At 38.0% G+C, this 25,902-nt stretch overlaps 1 protein-coding gene across 6 annotated transcripts in view; it reads right to left on the reverse strand.

Moving 5' to 3' along the window:
- The window catches only part of ANKRD44 (ankyrin repeat domain 44), a 293,435-nt gene that overhangs the window by 16,922 nt on the left and 250,611 nt on the right, over positions 1-25,902 (reverse strand). For all 6 annotated transcript variants that reach the window (XM_081051008.1, XM_081051010.1, XM_081051009.1 and 3 more), the window contains exons 17-22: positions 23,429-23,500; positions 14,095-14,296; positions 10,095-10,182; positions 8,907-9,024; positions 7,353-7,569; positions 3,356-3,443 (exon numbers count right to left, since the gene is read on the reverse strand). In XM_081051008.1, the coding sequence (XP_080907134.1) occupies positions 3,356-3,443; positions 7,353-7,569; positions 8,907-9,024; positions 10,095-10,182; positions 14,095-14,296; positions 23,429-23,500 (785 nt within the window). The remainder of the gene's footprint in view (positions 1-3,355; positions 3,444-7,352; positions 7,570-8,906; positions 9,025-10,094; positions 10,183-14,094; positions 14,297-23,428; positions 23,501-25,902) is intronic.

The following is a 25,902-nucleotide window of genomic DNA, read 5'->3' on the forward strand; positions in this document are numbered from 1 at the left end:
CACAGTTGCTTACTTCTTAGTTTTCACCAGGAATTAAGTTTCTAGGATTAAAAAATCTCATCAATTAAAACTACTTAGAAATAGTAAGAGTGAAAGGAAACAAGTATGTACAAAATTAGAATGTGGTTTTTTTGGATAAGGAAAGGTATGAAGGATATATATAGATATATGTGTATATATCTATATATATATTTTTTTTGTACGAGAAAAGAGAAAGTAATTTTGCTCTAAACTAAAAGGACTGTTTATTCCAGAAAGAGAGGGAAAAAACAGGACAAAAATCTGAATGGAAATTTTAAAAAGTTGTAGAAGGAATCTTGGGAAAGGAATTTTATGTGTGGCCAGGCTGGCTAAGATTGGAATAAATTTATTTAAGTTTTTTTTTAAAATTTAATATCAAAAGTACACTAGTGCAAAATCAGAATTTGTTTTTTTCTCTGCTAAAACAAGGTTTCCTTAGGTTATTGGTGTGCTCTTAAATAAGAAATTGTAAAGAAAGCTTTTTTAAGTAGTCTGTTTTTTATGTAATCTGCCTGGAAAGCAGAGTTTGTGTCTTGCAAAAATAATTTCCTGTGCTTTACTCTGTTTATCAGGTCTTTGATTACTTAAGAAAACCCAGTCTTCTCAATATGAAAAGAGCTCCAGTTTTTTGTTTGTTTTGTTCTGTTTTTTACAATTACGTAACTTTTATATTTCCTTCGAAGTCTTTCTCACTTTAGTTAAATGGATAACTAAGTGTTGTTTCACAGTGACCTATGATCCTGTTTGATTAAGCGTTTTAAAATCTTTGGATATTTTTGACAAACTTCGCAAAAATCAAATTCTAAATGAAGTCTTTTCAATCTTGAACTAATTGGGATTTTCTAGAGGGTCCCTGGAACGTCTCAAAAAATTTGTTCCCTATCTGTATAAAAATAAATGTCAAATGAATCAGGCTTATTTGATATACTAAATTATAGAGGAAACATTGTCAAATAAAATGTGATGCTTAATTTTCATAGGTTATATTTTTATGGGTACAGATTATTAATGTGTTTTCCAGAAATTATATAAAATTCCTAAAAATCTGACATGTCCTGATATAATTTCATCAGTCATAATTCCAGTTATCATCTTAAAATGTTGTGTGCCACAGAAATAACCAAATTTCCTTGTCAATTACATTATAATGAACTCTCAGCACGTCTTTAACCATGGATATTTTAAAGTCTTTTGTCATTTTCAGACAGTTTTTTTGCAAAAATGGGATTCTTGGAAAGGACCCTATCAAGAACTCTCGACCACTGCCAAACTACAATGTGTCAAATCTTGGGTGCATATTTCACAACTGAAAAAGGCTCCACCTGACATTTCATCCTGTGAAAACATAGCTGACCTCAGAACCAAATTGCTCAGAAGTAGCTGACATTGAGGGAGACTGCTTCCTCCCATAATGTCAGATCAGGACCATTTCTTTCTATTCCTTCTTCCCTCTTTGACCATTCTTTTTCTAATTTTTACACCATGAAGGTCTTTATGACTCTCTTGTCTGTCTTTTGCCTTGCGCTGGCGTAAATAGTGCCATTTTTACGTATCTCCGGCCATTGCAAAGAGGGGTAGTAATCCAGCCTCCAATTGACTATTGGATTTGCTACAATGCTGGTGATCCTGTAGTTCTGCCTGTCACAAACTGCTCCCTGATTTCTAATGCCTCAGTTTCTCTGGAACAAGCTCATTGGATAAACACTCTGGGGGACTGAAGACGTTACATGCAACATACAAACAGAACAACTGCTTTTAAAAATCTCTCCTCTTTAGGATCATTTCTTGACTCATGTGATTCTAGCTGGTTTGGTTCATGGGGACCCTGGCTTAGAAGCACCCTGTAAATCCTAGGACCACTTCTACCGTTATTAATAATAATAATCTTCTTGGTCTGTTGTATGTTCTCTCAAGGGTTGTCGATGTGTGTACATAGCCATCAGCCAGCTAACAAATGGTCTCCTTTCAACTGGATTGACGAACTTGACATCATCTCCTGTGAAATATATACTGACACCCAAAGAGGAAATGGTAACTGAGAATAACTGCAACACCATCTTTCACCAAACTTCTTGCTTGGCCAGAGGTTGATCAAAAGGGTGGTGGTGGTGGGGGTATTGTCAAATTGATCACACATTAGCATTTACTTGGTAGGCCATCACTACCGATCCTGGGAAACCACATCAGCAAAACAAAACTTTCAGTTTCATGTTCTTGTAAATGTTCCATTGGCCCAGAAGTCAGACCATCTAGGTAACCAACCCGTGATCACCAAGCTACACGGGTGATTGCCCCGTTCCTATGGTAACTAAAATAAGCCCAGATATTTAACCCCAGCCATTCAGATATTCTTATTCCTTCCATTCCTTCTTCTTTACTCTTTATCCTGTAAAAGTTTCCTGCCTTCTGCCCCACTTTGCAGTTCTTTGAATTCTTGAGAGTAGAAATTGCCCGCTTCTGAAAGTGTTAAATAAAGTGTTTTTTCTTATCTCCTAAATTGTCTTCTTTAATCATTTAACAGTTCTAATGGCATACAGTCTGTAACCGTAGCATTTCTTCAGAAACCTTACATCCAGCAAGGAGTTTACTGCATACCATTTATACGAAGCATCATTGTAGGTGTTTTGGGGATATGAACGTGAAAAAACAAACAAACGTGGTTCCTTCAGATTTACAATCACTCCTACTCTTTATTGATCCATTTTATGCCTCCGATATCTTTCCAGTCAAATGAATAAGCTTCATGTGAAGTTCAGAGATCAGGCACAGGCAAAGCACGCCCAAGTCTTAGGCCCCCAGGCTGACCATGGTTCTCAGCTGAACACCAGTGCCAGCTGGTCTGCACTCTGAACAATGGTTCATACGAAATTAGAGCAAAAATTACATTTACCAAAAAAAGAACTTATAACATATGAAGAATGGAGAATTACAACATATGAAAAGTCTTCCTGGTAGAAAATGTCTTTTCTAATAATTGAAAGGCATATTGTTCCTAGCTCCAACTTATTTTTAGAATTTGGCAGACAAATGGGAAGAAGATCTGAAGAGCTCTTCACATGGTGTGTAATGTGTCTCCCCGTCCACCTCTTGATATAGTTTCCCTAAGGTAGTATGTGAGCCTTTGTGGAATTGTGGCCATCCACAAAAAGCTCCTGGAAAATCATTAACATTAGGGAACATACTTTGCTATCAGACCTATTTGCCTTTAGCAGAAAAATGGAATACATTGGTATTATCTGTAATGTAAAAGCTTTTGCCTTCTCTAAAAAGCAATTTCCCTATGTGCAGTAAAAGAATTAATGCAACACCATTAACTTCCAGCATTTCTACTTACATTGCACAGTGCAGTGGAGTAAAGGGATTACCAATAAATTTGCGAAAACATTTTTGCTCCAAAAGTACCTCTATACAGTTTTCATTACCTGCAAGGAATCAAAAGAATTTAGAAAATTTCCAAGAAAGAAATTTTGTTAAACACAATCAATTTTTTGTCATTAAGCATTGAATTCTGGCTAATGAATTTTCCTGAATTGAATGAATATTCATTCTCCATGGAATAAGTCCACAAAATGCCAAAATGTTATTAACTATGCTGACAGATGTTCCAAGACATAATGAATAAATAAAACAATAAAGGCCATATGGTTTGGTGGAGGGAAACAGACAGAGAAGTGACCTCATTTGCAAACAGAATAGATTCTATGTTACTCTCAGCTCTTGATAGATGCCTAACATTAAGTATGCCTTGGTTTGCCCATATTCATAGTAGGAAATTTCTCTTTCACCCATATGAATAGGTTAGCTTATATTTATGCACCGTAGTACAGGAGAAAGATGTGATTGATAGAAAATAGATCTGAGATAATGCAGGTAAAAGGACTTTGACTGTAAAATACAATATAAGTATTTAAAATAGCACCAAGACCAGTTCCTGGGATATATATGCCCAATAAATATTTTTGTTTTAAAAGTAGATAAATGAATGTGAGGAATTATTTTCAACAAAATGACAAGTAGTTTCCAAATCAACTGAATTTAAATTAAGGCCCCAGTTCTGTTAGCTTACCTGTTATGTTATCTAAGGCAAATCACTTCGGATTTGTGAGCCTCAATTTCTCATGTATGAAAAAATTGGACTAGGAACATCCTGTGCCCTACCGATGTCACAGGATGACAGGAGCTTTACTTGGTAAAGCACCAGGACATGGTTTGTGAAGTAATGGACAATTGTTAAGGCAAGAAGGCAAATCTTTTTGGCTGTGGAATACAGACTGTTGTCCTGGAACCTCTTGGCTGAACTCAGTGCTAAATTAGAGTTCTCTTATGATCTACCTTAGAATAATGTAGAACGGACAAAATTTTTAAGTATTAAAACACAAGTCAAATCTTTCTTTCAAGTATAAAAAGAAAACGTGAAACTGCTTTTAGGAGTATTAAGTGACATGTGAAGTAATGAATATTAAAATCCTCCAAACTGATGCAAATTTTACTATTTAGCTTTCCATCTAGTATATCCGACCCTCACTCAAACAGTCCCAGACACTTCAACCTTCTTTATTAGTATCCATTCCTCTAAAGGATTTAGCTTAGGAAGCATCTACACATACCATTCCTTGGAGACTATCTGAACCCCAACCTAAGGGTCTGTGTGGATAGGACTAGAGGTCCTTGAACGAGTTTCAGTATTTCAAAGTAAAGGGGATTCTGGAAAGATGGAAGCTTGAAACTTGGACCTGGAAGAAGACTGCACTGGAATTGCTTATGAAAGAACTGCTCCTCTTTCCCTGATTACACCTGGAGAGGCCTAAGAATGGAGAGAGACATGCCATTCTCTCCACCCTCACCCCATTCCAGAAGACAGGATGTGGTCCAGTGGGTTTGCCACCTGCCATTATAATGTGTATAATCAACACTCTTACTTCATCTTCTCCTTCCTGTCAGTTTCCCACTGCCATAGAGATCTCACAGCTTGACTCAGATAGGGGTTAGGGAGCCCTCATCCATTAATAGGTTAAACAAAAAAGTCACAATTCTCCAGTGGCAGAGGGAACAAAAACAAGTTCAGCAAGTAGAAAATTTGCTCAGTGAGAGTACTGAGATCAGAGCCAATGATAAAAGGGGACTATAATAAAAACAAAATGAAGGGTCTTAAATTAGAGCATCCCCAAAATCTTTCTGGACCTAGTAATCATAGTTTCTGAGTAAAAATTTTAATATAAGAATTGAAAATGGAAAAACAAAATTAGAGAAATAGAGCAGATAATATGTGGGAAAATATCCATATACATTTAGGGGTGAAAGACTTAAGCAATACTGGAAACCTTGGTCCCATAAGATAAAGTATGACAGATTCAACTAGATAAAAGCTCAAAATTTGTGCATGAAAAAAATGTCATAAACAAGGAACAAAGACAAATGGTAGACTGAACGAAAACATAGATAACACACATAACATAGAGGATTCATATCTTTAAGACAAGGTGCTCCAACAAATGTATGAGAAAGGATAAACAACTCAACAGAAAAAAAAAAAAAACAAGAGCAATAGATGGCAAAGGTAATTTCCAGAAGAGGAAATGTAAATAAATAAACACATAGGGAAATACAAACTAAAATAATGAGACAACCTTTTTTTGTCCTTCAAATTAACAAAAATAAAAAAAATGATATGGGCTGGCAAAGGATCAGGAAAATAGTAAGTTATACGAGTACACATGTTTGGTGGAATACTAAATTATGATATACTTTTTACAAAGTAACGTGGTATAATTTATTAAAATTAAAAAATATACATACCCTCTTAGCAATAATTTCACTACTGGAAACTTATCTGACAAAATTTAAGGTACCATAATATGAACATACACACTGCAGCATTGTTTGTAACAGGAAAAAAAACCTGAAAACAATCTGAATGTCCATCAATAGGGATCTGGCTAAATAAATAAATTCTGGTACATGCACGCATCTATATCTATCTGCTATGAAATAATATGCAACTATTCAGAAGATCAATCAATACTGATATATATTAACTTGTAAGGATATCTGTTGTAGAATGTGTATAGATACAGAGATGAACAAAACTAACTCCATCTCTGTCCTGGATTTCTTTCATGCTGTGACCTTTGACCAAACTTCACTGCCCTCAGCAAGCATATCAAAGCCTTCGAGTTGATGATTATCTGTGTTCCATAAAAATACAGCCATAAATATTTTTGTAGTTATGGCCGGAATGGCATGACAACCGTGACAAATATCAAACTGGTGATGGTTTCGATCATGAACTATCATCCATCACAAGACCACCAGGAGGTATGGCTCTGGTTGCATACTTCGGTCTTTGTTCCTTTGTCTTGTCAATCATTAGTACCTGAGTTATACTATAAAAAAAGTACTGTAACAGGGGTCAATTAGTAAAGAATAATCTGTGCAGGGTGCTAGGTTGTCTGTCTGCTCCGACCTTACATCCCTATAAGCAAATTACTCTATAATAAATGCTGTTATGTCCTATGGAGTTGCCTGCGTTGTTCTTCTGTCTGAAGATACCTTCTCACTACAGTGGTCATTACATCTTTGCCCCACTGTCGGACAATGTGTTAAGCAAACAAAACAAAAAAGAAAATTATAGAATGATAGTTTCATGATTCTAGTGTAAAAAAAAAAAAACAGATGCACGTACATTTGTATTTATTTATACTCCCAAAGGAAAAATTATGAAAGGTACACACCAAATTACATCAGAAAGTAAGTTGGGAAACAGACTAACTTTACTTTAGACACTTCAGTATTTTTGAAATATTACAATTAGCATGCATTTCTTTTTCACTCAAATAAGTGAAATAAAAATTTTAAATCTTCCAAATGACAAGTGCAACAAAATAAATGGGGGTTATGAGATATGAAAAAGAAATGTCAAAAGACAAATCATCTAGTAGTCTGGATAGTAGTCAATTGTGATAGGTTATTATATTATATACTTTTTGTTTTTAGCTACTATTATTTTAATTCCTTATAGGATCCCTGGTTTTCTCACGTAAATGAGAAACCAATTAAATTGGATTATTTCAGTCCATCAGAAGTTCTGATTAGGCGCTATATGTTACTGATTAACAAAAAGGGGGAAAGTGAATTTTTACTCCATATAAGCATCATGGTAGCCATGGAGAGGAAAGTATTAATAATGACAGAATAAAAAGGCATCTTGGGTGCAGAAAGATTCGAAACTATGGTTTACAGCATTATGCTATATTCTCACTTCCATTGGGATCACAGTGGTGCTGGGGAAGGAAGCCTACCGGACGGAATCAGTCAAGAGACAATCAACTCACCATTGTAACAAGCCCAGTGCAGTGGCGTGTAGCCTTGGTTATCTTTGAAAGAACAATCTTCCTCAGAAAGTGCCATCGGGAGCAGCTCGCTCAGCCATGTGGCGTGGCCACGAGCAGCCGCATAATGCAAGGGTGTCCTTCCTCTGGAATCTTTACAGAGAATTGACACTTCTTGTTCCAGCAGCATTTGCACACACTCCTCATGTCCCGTCATAATCTGATGCATTACAATTAAAAACACAAAACAAACCTCAGTAGAGCAGAAGACTCAGGAAGTGACGCAGTTGGCTACATGAGGCTGGGCTCACAGGAAGTGGACATAAAGGCCTGAGCCTTAAGGAAAGCAAACTCTGCCCTACTGTAGAGGAGAGAGGCAGGACAACCCAGCAAGATTCCTATCAGAAAAGTGTGTGTGCACTTCAGCATTTTGGAAACATGACTCTTCAAACATAACCATGAACGGGATCGTGACATAGTGGAAAACATCAGCTTTAGAATTAGGAAGATGTGAGTTAAATCCTGGCTTCCCCTGGTAAAACTTGGACAAGTCAAGCCATCTCCCTGTGAGTCATTTTATTCATCTGTAAATGAAAATAGTAATAATGAACTCATAGGTTGTCGTGAGGACTAATGAGATATGTAAAGACCCTCAGCCTGCTGCACAGCCCACAGGAAGAACCCAAGAAATACGGACTATGATTATGACATTGACCACTTAGAGATCCTCTTCTTTTCATTGACCACGGTGTTCAGCAACATCCCCAAATAGCACTTTTATGATTTCTGTTTTTGTGTGATTCAGTTTCTTCAACATGCTTTTAAAAACAGTTCAGCAGACATATACAAAGGATTGTGCACAGGATACATATTTCAGTGGGAAATTGTCACAGGATACATATCTCATGTGGGGAGTGGGCCAATATTTATAATAAAGAACAATCAAAAATAGCATGACTCCTCCAAACTAAGTTATCACTGGAATACATTATGACACCTGCACACCATGGACCATTAAAAATGAATGGACCAGAAAAATACTTAGTGACATGGAAAAAGGTTCTTGATAGTGTAAAAGAGAAAAAGTAGGTTCCAAATAGCATCTTCAGTATTCTCTTTTTTTTTAATTTAAAATAAATCTACATACAGAAAAAAAAAAAGATTGGTTATGTAAACCAAAAAAAAAAAGGTTATTTCCAGGAAGTAGGACTACTGCTGATGGTTATTTTTCTTCTCTGGGCTTTAAAAAACAAAAATATTTGGCAAATTTTCTATGATGTGCAAGTATGTTGTAATGAGAAAGTGGAACGAATTCCACCAACAGTAAGTGTTCCTGTATCTATTATCACAATCTAACCTGAAATCTCAAGAGCAGGACCTATGAGCACCTGTCATTATTTTACCTTTGCAAAAGATGTTGTAATTTCTTTTTGACTGCCTGAGGTTAATTGGCTATCTCAGGAAACAATCTTTTTACTGAAAATTCATACGAGAAAGAAAAGAGGAAACATGCTTACTACAAAATTCCTTGACCAAAGCTGAGCAAGATGTACGTACCCCTCTGTGCAACGCTGTGCACCCCATGATGTCAGCGGCATCTACATTTGCTTCCTTTTCAAGTAACAACGAAACAGCATCAATGTGTCCATATGCTACTGCAAGCATCAGCGGGGTTCTAGGGAGAGAGAGAAATAGGCTTTTGAAAAGATTTTTTAAAAGTACTCAATACTTCCAGTGGAAGGACCTCCTTCTCTTTGATCCTTTGTCTCTCTGTCACATTCTCTCTCTCTCTCTCTCTCTCTCTTCTTGAGAGTTGCTTAATATTTTTTGCATGTCCACAATATGCTATATGCCATTTGGAACAAGCTATCTGTCTCTGGTCTTTAATGGCCACATGGTATTGGTGTTAGCAGAATGATTAATACGGGTGGGGCAGGGAAAAGGTCCTTCTCAAAATGTTCGTTTTAATCTCATCATTTTCAAAACTTCGCAGCATGTACTATCAATTGAGTAGGGAGTCTGTATATATAGGAGACCCATTTGCTTTTATCAGAGCAGATCTACTTTCACAGTTTTCTATGTTGGCTTCTGCTCAATATTTCATTTGAACCGAGTTTCCTTGCCTTGAGGAAAAGTCTGACAAGTCTAGAGGAAAGCACAGAGTGCTGGAATCCAGGAGGTGAGAGTCTACGTGGGACTTCAACACTAACTCACATATCTGGGTGGAGTCACTACTGCATTTTTGCTCTGCTTTTCCTATTTGTAAGAGAAGACTGGGTGTAGGAATGGGCTAACAGATGGAAAATACTTTGGAAAAACAAACCCAAGAAAGGTTAAAAATATGAAGGATTTTTATGGTTAAGATAACTTCTTGAGGTCATTGCCATTATTAATTTGAAAATGGGAATGTAGCAGCTTCACAAGAGGGTAAAAATGGATAGAAGGAAGAAACAAAGAAGGGAATATTTTTAAAAGGCCAGGATACATGGCCACAAACATAAAAAGTTGGCTCTTTTTCATCAAGACACACACACACACACACACACACACACACACACTTTTCTTGGCTACGTATACTCTAGCAAAAGTCACCTCATTATTCTAGGGCTCTCATCCATGAATTTCACTCAAATATATACCCCCAATCGAAAATTCAGCAGTCAGCCCTCCTAGCTGCTTAGCAATTTACCCGATTACCTGTTGTGACTGAAATGTCAACCCCAGGCCAAGTGCGAAAACACTTACTGTCCTTTGGCATCTTTCACGTCCACCACTTCTGGGTTGTCTGCAATTTCTAGTAATAGCCGCAAACACAGTGTGTGACCATTAATTACTGAAAAAGAAAACAATGGACATTTTTAAAAACACATCAACACTATGCATATCCCTCCAAAGCGAAATTTACTTGGACTTTGAATCAGTGGTTTTCAATCGTTGCTGACAGATATCCCCAGGTTGCCAGTTCATACTCGCTGCTGGATGCCGTGTGCTCCAATGTTTATTTTACTAATCCATCTTCTCCTTTCTTCCTATCAGAGCACTTTGGTCCTTATATAACTTTTCCCTGGTTCCTATATTGACCCTTGTTTTCCCTTAAACACGATGTCCTTTCTTACCTCCTTGAATGTGACTGATAATCTCTCCACACTTTCCAATTATCCTTTTCGTTTCTCTAAGAGAGTCATCCAATACTATATAATCCTGTGTCCAGCCCTCCTCCAGCCCTTTTTAAAAAGAAGGAAGAAGGGAGCAGGATAAAGGAGAGAAGGGGGAAGACAGGATGGGAGGAGGAGGGAAGAGAGGAAGTGAAGCAGAGGGAAGGAGAGGAGAGGAGGAGGGGAGAGGAGAGAAGAGAAGGAGAACGAGAGAGAATAGGTCCTGCCTCTTTTTCCCTTGGTCATTTTACATTCTGAGATAGACACTGAGCAACAATTCTGATTGATTAGCAGTGACTTAAAGCAAATCCTCAAGGAGGAATGGTGTACACGAGCCATCAGCTCACTGTTCACTGATTAATTGACTGGACTCACAGCCTGTGGCTGCAGCTCTGTCCCGGAGTTCCTCAAACCACTGTTTTTCTGCCTGCCAGTGTCTCAAGCACACTGGTGCGGTGTGAGGGGTGTGGTCCTGTAGCCTCACACCACATGGTCTCCTCTTGTCCACTCCTTTTCCCACCCCTGCAAGCTCTGACTCCAGAGCCCTCCTCACTGTGTCCCAGGCACTGCCTGGCCTTCACCCCTACTCACCCAGCAGACCTGGGCTGGCAATGGGCAAGAGACGCAGCCAGAACACTGTGTCGGCCTTTACCGTCTGAATACAAATACCTGGGTGCGTCCTTGTGCACACCAGGAAAGATGCTTCTTTTAGGAGTGGTGGTGCCTCAGGGGCTGAGATGACAATCCCAGAAGTAAGGTACTTTCCTCCAGCTTGTTGAATGGAACCCGTAGCTTTACAACAGAGATGGCTTTCCACTCAGGGAGTAGGATGAGAATATGTATGTTTAAAATTAAATGTGAACTTCTCTCCTCTCTGAACAACAAGAACACTATAAAATGCATTGGATTTACCTCCTTATGGATGTGGAGAGAGAAGGAGAAAATGCAGCTATGTTATTAGGTTGATGAAGGCTGTTCTAAGAGCTGCATTTTACAGTTCTTTTTATTGCATGCCAGTCATGACAGAATGCTAATTTAACAATGACACCTTTTTCAGGGACAATACATATTAGAATTAGCTCACATGTATCGACACCACTCAAATGAACTACAGAAATAATGCCCACATTTTGTAGACCATTGCATTCAGCTCTTTCTCACCAATGTTCCATTTGCGTATCTCAGGAGGAAATTCTGGAGACTGCAGTACAGGCGATATACTGTTGTTACTGTTATTTATTTGTTTGTTTGTTTGTTTGTTTTAAATATTACACTGTATCTGTTACCACTGGTGAAATATGCAAGTAGTTTAATGTATGCTTAAAAGGAAATGAACAGCAGAGAACTGACAGCTAAATATTACAGGAGATGGGTTCATAAAGTGAAGGTAGCGTATTTTGATTGATGCCTCTTTCTATGTCAATTTGATATTCTTCATATACTCTCATAATAGTTCCAAGGATGTTTGATTTCTGGCTAAACAGAAAAAGGGAAATAAATCATCTATGTTCAGCTCACTTACCCAGTGTGGAGGCGAGCAAACCGATTTCCACAGCAGTGCTTTCTTTGGGGTGGGTGGGGGGGAGGTATACTGCAGCGTTTTGAATTGAGCTAATAGCCCTCAGGTAAATGTAAGTCCCCCTTGTTGTGAAAATGTAGCCAAATTAGAATTCTTGTTGGCTTCCCACACACTACATTTTCCCTAATTTCCTTCTAGCAAAAAGATGCTAACATCTCCTTAGCCGTGCCCTGCCAAGTCCAGCTTTGTCTCAGATTCTCTCAGCCTCTCCCTGGCTATGAGTGACAGTCACTTTTCATGCTGCTCAAAGACCACAACTGTCATTGCTACTATATGTGCCAAAACCTCTAATATCCATCCTGGCTCCTGCTCCTCAGAGTATTCCCTGCATTTGAAACAAAACAACAACAACAAAAATGGCCTTTCAAATGAGTTGGAAAAGATTCTGGACATGCAGATTCTCAAAGCACAGGCTAAAGCTTCCACAGAGCGGACATTTTGTGGAGAACAGAGTCAAATAACACAGTGTTTTTTCATGAATGACAGGAGGGAAATTCAAAATGAGTTAGTCTCTTTGACCACAAGGGGGCTCCATTGGACCACAGCCTATATCACAGCGGCAAATAAGTGAGGATGATTATTCTTCATTGTTTACCTGTTTACAACGGCGATTTCCACAACGAAAATAGGCCCTTTGTAATTGTCAAGAAGTACACAGTATCTAAAGCAGGATGCTTGCCTTAAGAAGAGGTAACCAGTTTTTAAAAAGGAAAACTAAATGTGAACTTTCCAATAATACCAAGAATGTCTAGACTATCAAATTTTATAAAAACACCAAAAAGACTGAATGTGATAGGAAATAAGAATTTATAATTTAACCGTACCAACCACTGCTGACCTCATGGCTAAAGTTTTTTTCAGGAACAATCATTTCAGGTAATTAGGCAACAGCTGTTTTTTGTTGTTGTTGTTGTTGTTGTTGTTGTTTTCAATCTCCATATTGTTTTGCTTCAGTGGTTTGGAAATTTGGGATGTGGGTGGAAATACTTATATGAGGCCTAACATTCTGAGAAAAATTTCCCAAGTAACAAGAATCATTAAGTCTTCTGAAAAACTATTTTCACTCCTTTGTTTCCTCAATATATCCATTATTTAATGGTGTAAGACAGTTATTTCTCATTATAAGACAATATTTACTATCCTGATCAAAGGCTTATATCATTGAATTCCTGACTGCAAAGAAAATTATGCCTTGGTTGAGCTAGACTCTCTTCCACATTACCTTTATATCTGTGTATATGTCTAGCAGTGTTTTAATACAGTTTTATTTTACGCATATTAGAGAAAAATCCCAGAAAAGGCAAATTACTTCCTTTTTGATATAAGCATGCACTTTTTAAGAGTCTCTAGTTTTACACTTGATACATCAAGAATCAGAGCAAAAGCTAAGAAGCATCATCTAGGCTGGCACAATGATGTACTGATTAGATTGCTGTGTGATGACTCCTTTTATGAAATAGCCCTGAAATATCCTGAATTTTATCCTTTAAAATGCTGTGTGATTTTGTTCTCTGTAACTTATCCGAAGATCACGTTATACCTTGCACTGTTTTTCAGAAACTTTTGTGATAAGTCTTGGCCATAGGTTCTGAACTCTGTTTTGAATTAAGAAGATGACCAGAAGGAGCACAGAAGAGTTATTACATAGGTTCATCAGTTGTAATAAACGTACCACTCTGGTGAAGGATGTTGATAACAGGAAGCTGTGAATGTGTGGGAGGCAGGGAGTATATGGGAAATCTCTGTACCCTCCTCTCCATGTTGCTGCGAACTTAAAACTGCTCTAAAAACATTAAGCTTTTAAAGAAGACCAGAGCCTGTCTCGTCAGAGAACACCAATCATCTCCAAGTGGATAGTAAGCCAAGCATTTAGGAAGAGTGTAGGCATATCAGAAGTGGAAAGAAAATGAATATTTTAAAAATTGGGATGGAAGAAGATGCTGCTATCTTTTTAGTCAAACTCATAAATGGGCTATACAACTAGGGTAACCAAGCTCTTGACAAGACCCACCTGAGGCATGAAGTGGAGTTCTTTTGGTTACGTTGTCTTTCACAAAGATGGAGGCGCCCTGATTAATAAGTGCTTCCACACATTCTGAGTGTCCCTTAAAGGCAGCCAGATCCAGAGCAGTGCGGCCTTTCTCGTCCCTGATGTCCAGGTCCACCAGGGACTGCAGCAGGACTTCCAAGGCTTGATGATGCCCATTGTAGGCCTGCAAAAAAGAAGCCAATGACACAAATGCTTGCTCACCTCAAACCCCACAACTATCTACATGAGAGGCTCAGCCTCCAAGGTCACAGATGGAGACCACTCGGAACAGCACATCAGAAAGACGCTTGGGATAATTAAGGAAACACAGGAAACTAAAGAATTAGACTAAAAATCATAATACATAAAACTGACAGTTATATATGAATTCCTTTACGTTCTTTCTCGTTTTTCAAATGATTTTCCCCAAAGGCACTAAATGTATTAATATATTCTTATATCTATCAATCTACTAATACTGTAGCTGAATAAATTGATATATTCTTATATCTGTCAGTTCAGTCCTGAATATATTGACATAATCAGAATATTTTTTTCAGGAGACTTTTCTGTTAAACTTGGAGGAAAAAGTTACTAAAAACATGTGGCTTTCGTAATTCAACAGAGGCATACAGACTTTGTTACAGTCCAACATTTTAATTTCTAACCATTGACCCTGAGTGAGTTTCTTAATTTCACTTAGAGCTTCTTTCCTCATCTATACAATGAGAACAATAAAAGGTGCCTTCCAGAGAAGAAGAAAAGAGATAAAAATTGCACAGGCTTTGTATAATATCTTGTATACAGATGATGCTTCCTCCTCTCTCCTTTATTTCTTCCACTGATTATAATGAAAACAATTATGGAAATATGTTCTATGTACCAGTGCCAAGTTCAGAGTTATTATGAGGGCCTATGCTATGTTAAGGTTAAGAGGCTTCATATTACTAAAAAACAAAATTATAATAAGTGTAAAAATAATTTTTATTAAATCTATAAGGTGAAAAAAAGATATATGTATACGCATGACAAAGGACATTGAAATAAAAAACAAAACAAAAGGTTGTAGGAATATTGGGAGGAGGGGATAAGAGGGGGAAGGGAAGTAAAGAAGGGTACAGAAGAGAAGCCTGTCTCCGGCGGCTTCAGCAGCCAAAATCCCTGCTGTCGTCTCCTGAACTTTTTTATTTTTCTACCACAGTGATTATTCAAGGCACAATTTATTTCAAAACAGGCTTAGCACAGATAAAAGACTAATTTTCTTAATATACAAAGAGCTCTTACAAACCATTTTAAAAATTAGAAAAATGTACAAAGGGCATCAAAAGGCAGCTTACATAAAAAGAAATATAGAAGGTCAATAAACACATGGAAAAAATATGTACATTTTTAAAGTACTATGTTTTTAACTACCAGATTGGCAGTGATTAAGTTGGTCATGTCCAGCATTACTTAAGACACAGTGAAAAAAGCAATCTTACATTTTGCTGGCGGGAATATAGGTTGGTCTTATATTTATGGAGACTGATTTGACAAAATCTATCAAAAGAAAACCCAACTAAGTTGCAAACAGTATGTACAGCATCACCTCATTTATATAAAAAGCAAATATATCTAGACATACACATGTGTATATATGTATACTTCTATATTAATAAAAAATTTTAGATGGTTGTAAGAGAAATTGTTAATGGTGGTTACCTCTCAAAATGAGAAATAAAGTTATGAGCATATGCACTTATTTCATCTTATCCTTTTAAAAATCATTTGAATTTTTCCCCGAGTATATGTTAACAACAATCATAACAAAAATTAGATTTAAAAGGACCTATAGAAATTAAGAATACTGATAAAAATTGTTTTAAAACTTTCTCATTACATTATTTTTGTGAATCATTATGGTTATTATGTTATGCGCGAAATATATATATGAAACATGAACTCATATGCTGATGAATCCAAAATTTATATCCCAGTTCCAGCTTCTCCCTTTACTTCTAGACTTGAATAGGCAACTACTTATTGATATTTCCATTTGAATATCTAATATGCATTTTAAAGCTTAACGTGTCCCAAACCATATTCTTCATTTCCTTTCCCAAACCTGCTCCATCTGCAGCCTTCCCCTTCTCAATAAATGGCAACTTTATTCTTCTAGTTGCTCAGGCCCAAAACTTTGGAGTGATCTTTATCTTCCTTCTTAATCACAGGGTTGTAGTCCTGCCCAAGGGCTCTAGGACATGAAGGCAAGTGGGTGCTAAAAAAGAGCCTCTCCCCACCCTCCACTACCCCCTCACCAACCGTGCCATGCCCTGGTACAAGGATGTGACTTCTGAGAAGGACACATTTTACTAGCCACACAGATGCATTTGGCAGGAAAATATCTACCTATAATCCTGTTCTGATTCACACATAGGTGCTGCATGACTAATAGCAGCCCTCAAAGCCATGATCATCTATATTCTTTCTTTAAAATATATGTAGAACCTATCCAGTTCACACTAAACCACTATCTTCTTTTTTTCCAGGATTGTGGCAAAAGCGTCCCTTCCCAACCTTGGCCCCCTGCAATCTATTATTGACATAGCCATCAGCTGAAATCTTTTAACACCCAAGTGGGACATATCACTCCTTGATGAAAACTAACCTGTGGCTTCTTCCCTCATGGACAATCAGCTCCAAAATTTTCCATGACATTTAGGCTCTTAGGATTTGGCCTCCCTCTACCCTGATGGTTAACAAATCCCCCTCACTCTGCTTAAGCCACACTATCCCCCACTATAGTGAAGTACGAGCATTTCCTCCTCGGGGCCATTGCATCTGTACTTTGTTTCCTCTGTCTGGAAAGCTCTTCTCCAGAGAGCCATGGCTTTCCTGGTACTTCTGCTTCAAATAGCTCATTATCTGGAGGCTTCACAGAGCAGCCTCCATAAAATAGCCATATACCCTCCATCTCAACACACTCCCAGATACTCTCCAACCCACTAATCCGACTTTATTTTATCTGCATAGCATTCTTTTTAAAAATTTAAATACGTCATATTAAAAACAAAAGTAGTAAAAAGTTCTCACCACAAGAAAATAAACGTGTAACTATGTGTGGTGACGGATGTTTACTAGACCTTACGGTGGTGATCATTTCGTAATACATACAACTATCGAATCACTAATGCTGCACCACCTGAAACTAACAAAATGCTCTATGTCAATGATATCTCATTTTAAAAATAAACAAAAAGAATATCAGGTAGTAAATACTGAAAATGTATTTCTTCCTCATTATTTTACTAGCCTTCACAATTGTCTATGCTCTTGAAGTTATTTATATCTCTCGTATCTGCTTGATGGAAATACCCTATTATAATGTATTACTGCACATCGGTTCATAGCACTTATTACCACTTGCTATCTGTTACATCTCTACTGATTTATTATCTGTGACTGAAGGCACTTTCTGTGCGTTGTTCACTGCTATATCCTAGAATCATGTCTGGCACATAGTAGACACTCAACAATTATTTGATGAATAAATGAATGAAAATAATGTCTTACCATTTATCAATATTAGTGATATGAATATATTTTTAAAATAACACCTATTTATTGAGGGCACTGTACTGAGCACTCTAGCTCTAGAATCTCATTTAATCTTTGCAAACATCCTTTTTATAGATGAAAGAAATCGAAACAAGCAATGTTAATTGATTAGTCTAAGATCACTGTGACCACTAAAATCTGTGCTTTTAGGCCATGTCTTAGAATGTTCCCCAGTAATTTCATTTAATTGATTTTCAAACAACATACTTTTGTTTATTCATGGAATGGCACAGAGAGTTTAATAACAAATATTAAATCAGAAACTTAAACCCCTTCTCTAGAAGGCTCAACATGGAAGTAATGTGACTTGCACAGAGCTATGAAGCAAGCTGGTTTATTCCAGGCTAACTTCCAGACTACTGATCTTTTACTATACACACTACCCTTCTTGAAGCAGGAAAATAAATTCCTGTATGTCTATCTTTCTGATCTGTACTTGCTACGTAAACCATAACTGCACAGGATTGTAAGCCTTTAGTCTAAATTCTGAAGCAATAGCTAACTTTTATTGAGCACTTGCTCTATGTCAGGCAATACTAGATACGTAGCACCTTATTTAATTGTCACAGTAACCCACGGTTTGGATACTACTGTTATCCCCATTTTACCCATGAGGACAACGAAGGGCAGAAACATTACCCAGCCCTCTTACAGCCACACAGCCTTACGTGGCAGAGCTGGGCTTCGAAGGCACACCAGTCAGGTCCCAGAGCCTGAGCTGTGGCCTTTTCATGAGCTCCTATGGAAAGAGTATAACAAGGTCAAAAGGTATATGTTTCTTTATTTTTTTATTATAGGGAATTTCAAACTTAACATGAAGAAGATAGGATGTTGTAATAAATTCCCATATACCTATCAATCAGTTTCAGCCATTATCAACTCAGACCATAAGAGTTTAAGCCAACTTCAGGGAACCTATCCTCTGTATGGGGCTGTGGTAACAGGAGCATCTAAATCAGAGCATAAATCAATCTATCTCACTTTACCCTGGGCTTGAACCTGTGGCTTATTTGAAAAAGAACTTTGCATGACACTTCCTCTCATTTTACATTGTAATGGTGGTAACTGATTCAGCTTGTGTAGAAATCCTGACTTCACACCCAAGACAAATGACTCCACATAGACAATAGTAGGTCCTTGACACTATTTCCGTGTTTCCCCCAAAATAAGACCTAGCTGGACCATCAGCTCTAATGCATCTTTTGGAGCAAAAATTAATATAAGACTCGGTCTTATTTTACTATAAGATCAGGTATGATATAATATAATATAATATAATATAATATAATATAATATAATATAATATAATATCAGGTCTTATATTAATTTTTGTTCCAAAAGATACATTACAGCTGATGGTCCGGCTAGGTCTCATTTTAGGGAAACACGGTTGCCAATGTTGGTTCCTTCAGTGCCAGGTACTATGATGACAAAAATAGTAACCATTTTAATTTCTGTCAGTATGACTTAGCCTAGGAAAATAGAATCAGCAATTTATAAATTGCATGAATATCTACAAGCATGGTGGCTAGCATATTCAGATTTGATAAAGAGAAGACACCCAGGGCAAAGAGAAACAGACTGAGGAAGGAAGCTGGTGGAGAGGCATCAGCGCTGTCCAGAAGAGCAGAGTCACATCACAGCTCATCAGTTAGGTGCTGACTTAAGAACTTACCTCCTCTAAAGACCCCTGTACTTTAATCCTCCAACAAAACTAAATCCATCAGCATTTGTTAAAATTAAAGAGGCTTAATATCAAAATAAAATGGAGTGAACCCTGATGGTAGTTAGAAAAGTTTCAGAATTCCAATCCATACTTTCTTCTATTCAAGGTGCTTAAAAATTCTCTTAAAGACAGAATGGTTGAAAGCCCAGATTTACCTATAAAATCCCCCTTGTTTCTTCCTGTAGTCTGGCTTGCAGCTCTTGAATTTTAGTGCGCATATGCATTACTATGCAGAATTGAAGACATACAACTATGTATACTAAACTTCAAGGGCAACATAAAGGAATAAAAAGGTAACTTTGACTATATAAGAACTGTCATTTACCTTCACACTTTATAGCTTAACCCTTTAAGAAAAAACTACTACATAATACAGAATTCTATTTTATGGTGAAATGCATGATTCTGTCTTTAGGCAGTTATATGGTTCTTGGGAGTATATAAAAAAGTATGCAATAAAGCTTTACACTCTCTAAAAAAGATTCAAGTAGACAGGAAAGGAGACCTTTCTCATGTCAATAGTACATGATGAAAATTGTCCTATTTTTCTTTCTATTCCCATCCTAAACCAGGTGTTTAGTAGGTAATTCCACAAATAATTTCTGAAATGACTAACGGAGGAAGTAATCACACAAAAAGAACAAATATGCTGGTTCAAAAAGCATGCAATATTTTGGCTTTTAATAGACAACCCAGTTTAAGTGTTCACTGGAGGTAGCAAACATTTTAAATTTGTGTTAAAAAATACCTTAAAAATCTCATTAGATAACAAATATTTTTAAAACATGATTACTTTCTTTGAAATCTTTATATTGGAACTGAGGGCAACGAGGAGAAAGAATTTGGAATCTCAACAGAATCCATGAAATAATGGGTCCATCTGGAAATCTCAAAAGCTGGAGCCTTTCATTTGCATAGTCCTGTTTCTTGATTTAATTTTTCCAAATGGTTGAAATGCTTATGAAACTCACTAGGCTGATAACCCTGGAGACTTGAATCATTCAGCCAGAAAATAGTAACTCAAGGCAGGTCAGGTATTTTGTGGCAGGCAAGGTTTGAGGGCATTTGGTTCTATTTCGTTGCTAGAATGCTTCCACCCAGGAAATAATGTGCCTTGGGTTTTTATCACATTAATTGCTACAGAGGCCCCTGGAGAGGCTGATGGGCATATTTGTACCATTCTTGAAGCAAATAATATTTTTAAAGAAGTGTTAGCATTTAGAGGGCAAGAATAAAATGGCTTTAGAATTAACACAATGCTATCGACCTGGTCAAAGTCCTCACCATCCTTGCTTACCTGGTTGTCTTGCTTCTGCTTTTGCTCTCTTACAATCTAAACTCAACAGTTTTAAAATAAAAGTCATATCATATCATCCTCAAAAGTGTCCAAATGGTTTCCTGCTTAGCCCAGAAAAGTCAAAGTTCTCACAATGGAGTCCGAGGCCCTCTGTGACCTGCTGACGCCCTTCCCTGACTCCATGCCCCCTACACAAAATTTCACACCTCACCTCCTACCACTCTCCCCTCACCGCTCTGCTCCAGCCACTGCTTTTTTTGCTTTTCTGGTAACATGCCAAGCATATTCTTACCCCCAGGAACTTTGCACTTCTGCCTAAGAACACTCTTCTGTCAAATAGCAACATGGGTAGCTCTTAAGGTGTCTGTTCAAATGTGAGGTTGTATGCTATATAAAATAGCACACCATCTGCCACCTCAATGCTCTTTATCTCACTGATCCCATTTGTAGCACTTGCAGCACTTATCACTATCTGTCATGCTCTACATTTACTTGCCTATTGTCTCTCCTACACTGGGAACTCTACAAGGACAGAGGCTGGGATTTGTTTATTGCAACATCTCCAGCTCTTGGAACAGTGATTAGTACATACACAGTCAGTATAAGTCAAATGAAAGAATGATATTAATGGTAATAATATTGAAGATGAAGCTAGCTGATTGCACAGATGTGCCCAGCACTATTCTGCTTTACGTGCATGAACTCATGTCATCCCCCAGTGGCCCTATGGTAGAGGTACTGCTATTCTCCCCATATCATGGGTGGAGAAACTGACACACAAGAGGTTAGGTACTTAGCCAAGATCATACAACAAAAATTAAATAAATTAACAAATTAGAAAGGGTTTTGGGATCCTTAACTAACTCATTCCTTTTAATTTATAGATGGGAAAACCACGTCCAGGTGAGCTGCTAATGAGTAGACTGGTGGCTGGGACCTCCTCTCTGTATGCATTTCATTGGCCACAGCCAGCTGCAGAACTACCAAAGCCCAACTCTTTCCAATGATATCATACCACCTTGTCTTTATATGACCAGAAACCCATAGAGCTTAGCAGAGCACCTGGTACACAGTAAGGACTAAACAATATATTTTTTAAAAAATGAGAGACGATAGAATTTTTGGAAGCTAAGAAAGTCTCTAAAGTTCATCAATGCAATCAACCTCACTTTCAAAGGGCATGAGGATTCTATGTGAGATAACCTTTGAAGTAGGCCTTCCAGAGGGAGCTAGTGCTGTTTGTGAACCCTCAGCTTTGGGGTAACTTCCGCAGGTACAGCACACAGCTGGGCAGAAATTTCAGGGAGCAACCTTTAGAACCTATACTAAAAGCCAATGGGTATGAATTGTTTTACATATAAGTATCCCCCTATCCACCTACCTTCTCCATTCTAATTCCATCTCCAGGAACAAAGATCTATGCACATTTTAACCTGATTTCACTAGATTCAAAATGTGTGTGTGTGTGTGTTGGGGGTGCAGTGGATGTGCTGGTGGGTATGACAGAGGGTGGTCATTTGCTAACAGATGTGCTGGCAAGCACGTATGTGGGGAGACTGGTAATGGAGGGAGGGCTCCCTGCAGTGTGACCTGCTCATCCCCACCCTGCGGGATGGCCTTATCCTCTCTCCCCTTGCCTGAATGCTTCTGTATGCCCATTAATAAAATGCTCCTCTGTGTTCTCTAAAACGTCCATCACAAATTTTCATCAGAACAACACTGAGGAAGTGCATGTGTAGGCATGGTTTAAGTGAAATATCATCACGGTTAAACACAGAGACCCAGCCCCTTTCCACTCTTCCCAGTGTCCAGCCTCTGGGTACATCAGACACCATCTTTGTGCTGCGGACTAAGAGGTTTCAATTCAGCAGCACCTTGGGCAAGTGGGTGGCTATTGCTGGGTGTGGCTGCCAGTCGGAGAGGTTCCTAGGAATCAGCTACTGAGTGCCAATTGACAGCAGGGCACTGTCTGAGACAGAATGGTGGATGATTTCCCAGCTTGGACCCCACATGGAGAGTTTAGAGATCATCACTGAGTGGTTACATTTCTCTTTGTTTATTGAGATGTAGAGAGGAGGCCTTACTGGTGACAGAATGACTCTTCTTCCTCTCCTTCCCAGATCTCACCCAGTGCAACAATCACAGCCTGAGACCCCTGAGACCCTGATTTCAAGCCCTGGCAGAAAGAGGAAAGTTGCAAGTATGCATCGCTCATCTTGCTCTCACAAGTTTGTGCTTAAATAGCTCGCAAGTTTTTCATTGTGGTATTCGAAAATGTCGTATTTGATTATCTCTAGGTTGAATATTTGTGTATGGTTGTCTTTAATCAAATCTCTTAAACTGAAATGCTTTCTTTGAATTTCCTCAGTTTACTGATTTAACCACCAGCTAATAATTTTAAGGATTGTTAAAATTTACAGCAATCATTTATTAAGTACACTCTGGTAAGGGCTTTCTGCACATTATCTTTTCCTTTGTCTTCATTTAATGGGAAACCGAGGCTCAGACAGGGTCAGGAATGTGTCCACTAGAAGTTGAGGCAGACTTTCTCTCTACAGCCTGCATCTTTACCCATGTACTGTTTTCATTATTAGTTATTACTGCACTACTATGCTCTTATTTTAAGAGCAGACTAGTTTTAGGGACACGTAGGTGTTTTTTGTAACAGGTGAAGCTGCCCACAGCATGTCACTTACAGCTAAGTGCAGCGGACTCTTGGTAGCACCGGAATCTGAGTCTTCAAAACCACTGTTGGTTCTTTCCAAAAGCTGTGAAGACAAAAGGAAAACAACAATACATAAGTACAATTTTCAAAAGGAATCCTACTTTATGGATACTGATGGCATAAATAAGAATAGAAGTTTCAGCAACTTAAGCAATTATGCAACATATCAGCAATATAAGAAATCTGATATAGCATGTCCAAAACAAATACACTAACTGAATAGTTCAACTTCTATATCATCTCAGCATTTGTATTCAAAAAAGGGCTTTTCATACTTGAACAGATGCTTAGACTCATGACTCCAGAAAAATAATTCATGTTAAGTCCACCTTTCACCCACCAGATGAGAATAATGAAAAAAATTACAATACCCAGTGTTCATTACATTATCAAACACACATTTACTGGAGACAGTGTGCAACAAGACATATGAAGTTCCCGTTCTCATGGAACTTACATTCTAGAGAGGAAAAGCATAGTCAAACAAATAAATATACAAATAAGAAAATATCTGGTACTGATATATGCTATAATGAAAGTAATATAGGGTGATGAGATATGGAGCGACTTGGAAGTTCCTTTACAGCTGATGGTCAGGGAAGTGACAGTTAAAGTGAGACCTGAATAATAAGAATTCAACCAAGTAAAGGTGTGGCAGGAGGGTATTCTGGGGAAGGGAGTAATCAGTGCAAATGCATCAAGGGAACGAACATGGTGAGTTCAAGGAACAGAAAGGATAGTGTGAGTTGGGCATGATGTTGGCAAACGTATCAGGAAAAAACATTTGCAGGGAGTCTTGGTGGAAAAACAAATTGTTAAAACCTTTCTGGGCAATTTATACGTACAATTGACACTAGGAATTAATTCCCAATCAATAATTACACAATGCGCAATGGTGCATGTACAAAAAAATTTATTCATTCAACAGATATTTGATGAATGATTACCAATGTGCACAGACATTGCACTGAGAATTCAATAATAAATCATATATTTAAAAAGCCATTTTCTCATAGGGGGTGGGAAGACAATAAAAGAAAGAAGTTTTGCAGTTAATTAGAAAGTGATAAGTGCTATGGAGAAAAATAAAACCAAGAAGGAGAATTTGGAGGGCTGGAGGGGAGGTCAGTTTGTAACTTTAAATGGGGTGATCAGAGAAGGTCTTACGGAGCAGTTGATGACCAAGCAAAGCCTTGAGAGTGATGAGGGAGCCTTCTGCAGATCTGAGAAAGAGCATTCCAAGCAGAGGGGCTGCAAATTGCCAAGTCCCTTAGGGATAGGTGTGCTTAAGAACACCAAAAAGATGGGGGCAAAGTGAGCAAGACCGAGAACGATAAGAAAGAAAATCAGAGAGACGGTGGCAGTGGGGGGTGGGAGTGGTAGGAAAAACAGCCTTGAGGGTTATTGTAACTAAGGATTTTGACTTTTATCCTGAGTGAGAGGGAATTTCACTGGAGTGTTCTGAACAGAGGGATGACATGGTCTAACTTTTAGGATGGGCACAGAGACCATTGATGAGCTGGGGCAATAGTCCAAGAGAGAAATAACAGTGTTTTTGACCTGGGGGGAGCAATGGGGATGGAGAGAAGCAGTTGGATTGTGGATATTTTGGGAGATAAAATAAACAGATTTGCTGATGGACTGAATGTGACTGTAAGAGAAATAAAGAAGTCACAGATGACTCCTGGGATTTTTGTCCTAAGCAAATGAGAGGATGGAGGTTCCATGAACTGGGAAGGAAAAGACTATGAGTGGAATACAGGTAGTGGGAAAAACAGAAGCTCTGTTTTGGAAATGTTAAGTTTGAGATGTTTGTAAAATGTACACGTTCACCAGGTAGTTGTTGGATACATGGGTGTGGAGTTCAGGGTATTTAAAGCCATAAGATTGGATGAGATGAGCAAGGGAGTAAAGTAAACAGAGAAGAGAGACTAAATCCTGGGGCATACAACACTGAGAGCTGGAGAGATGAGAAGGAGCCAACAAGGAGAATTAGGCTGAGTTGGGAAGCTTGAAGGAACCCCAGGAGAGCATGAGGTTCTGGAAATGAAGTGAAGAAGGAGTTACAATGAGAGAATGAGTAGCCATGTCAAAAGTCCGGATAGGTCAAGTAAAATGAAGCCTGAGAATTGACCATTGGATTTAGCAACATGGAGGCTATTACTGACTCTGCTAGGAGCATTTTATCAAAACACTGTTTATATGAAAAAAGAGAAGTAAAGTAAACAGCAATAGGGATGGGTTAAATGAATTATAGTGGTATATATCACACCTTATGATAAATTTTCCCTCTTTATGTTGCCTTTAACCCAACACCCAAAGCCTTGATGTGTGGAGAATATGGTGGTACTCAATGTCCACTCTAGTCTCCTGATGAGTGGGCTGAGCTGCCCTATATGCAGAGACTGGACAGCGAAACACTGCAATTTCCTAGACTCCTTTGAA

Source organism: Rhinolophus hipposideros (assembly GCF_964194185.1).
Source record: "Rhinolophus hipposideros genome assembly, chromosome: 6".
NCBI lineage: Eukaryota > Metazoa > Chordata > Mammalia > Chiroptera > Rhinolophidae > Rhinolophus > Rhinolophus hipposideros.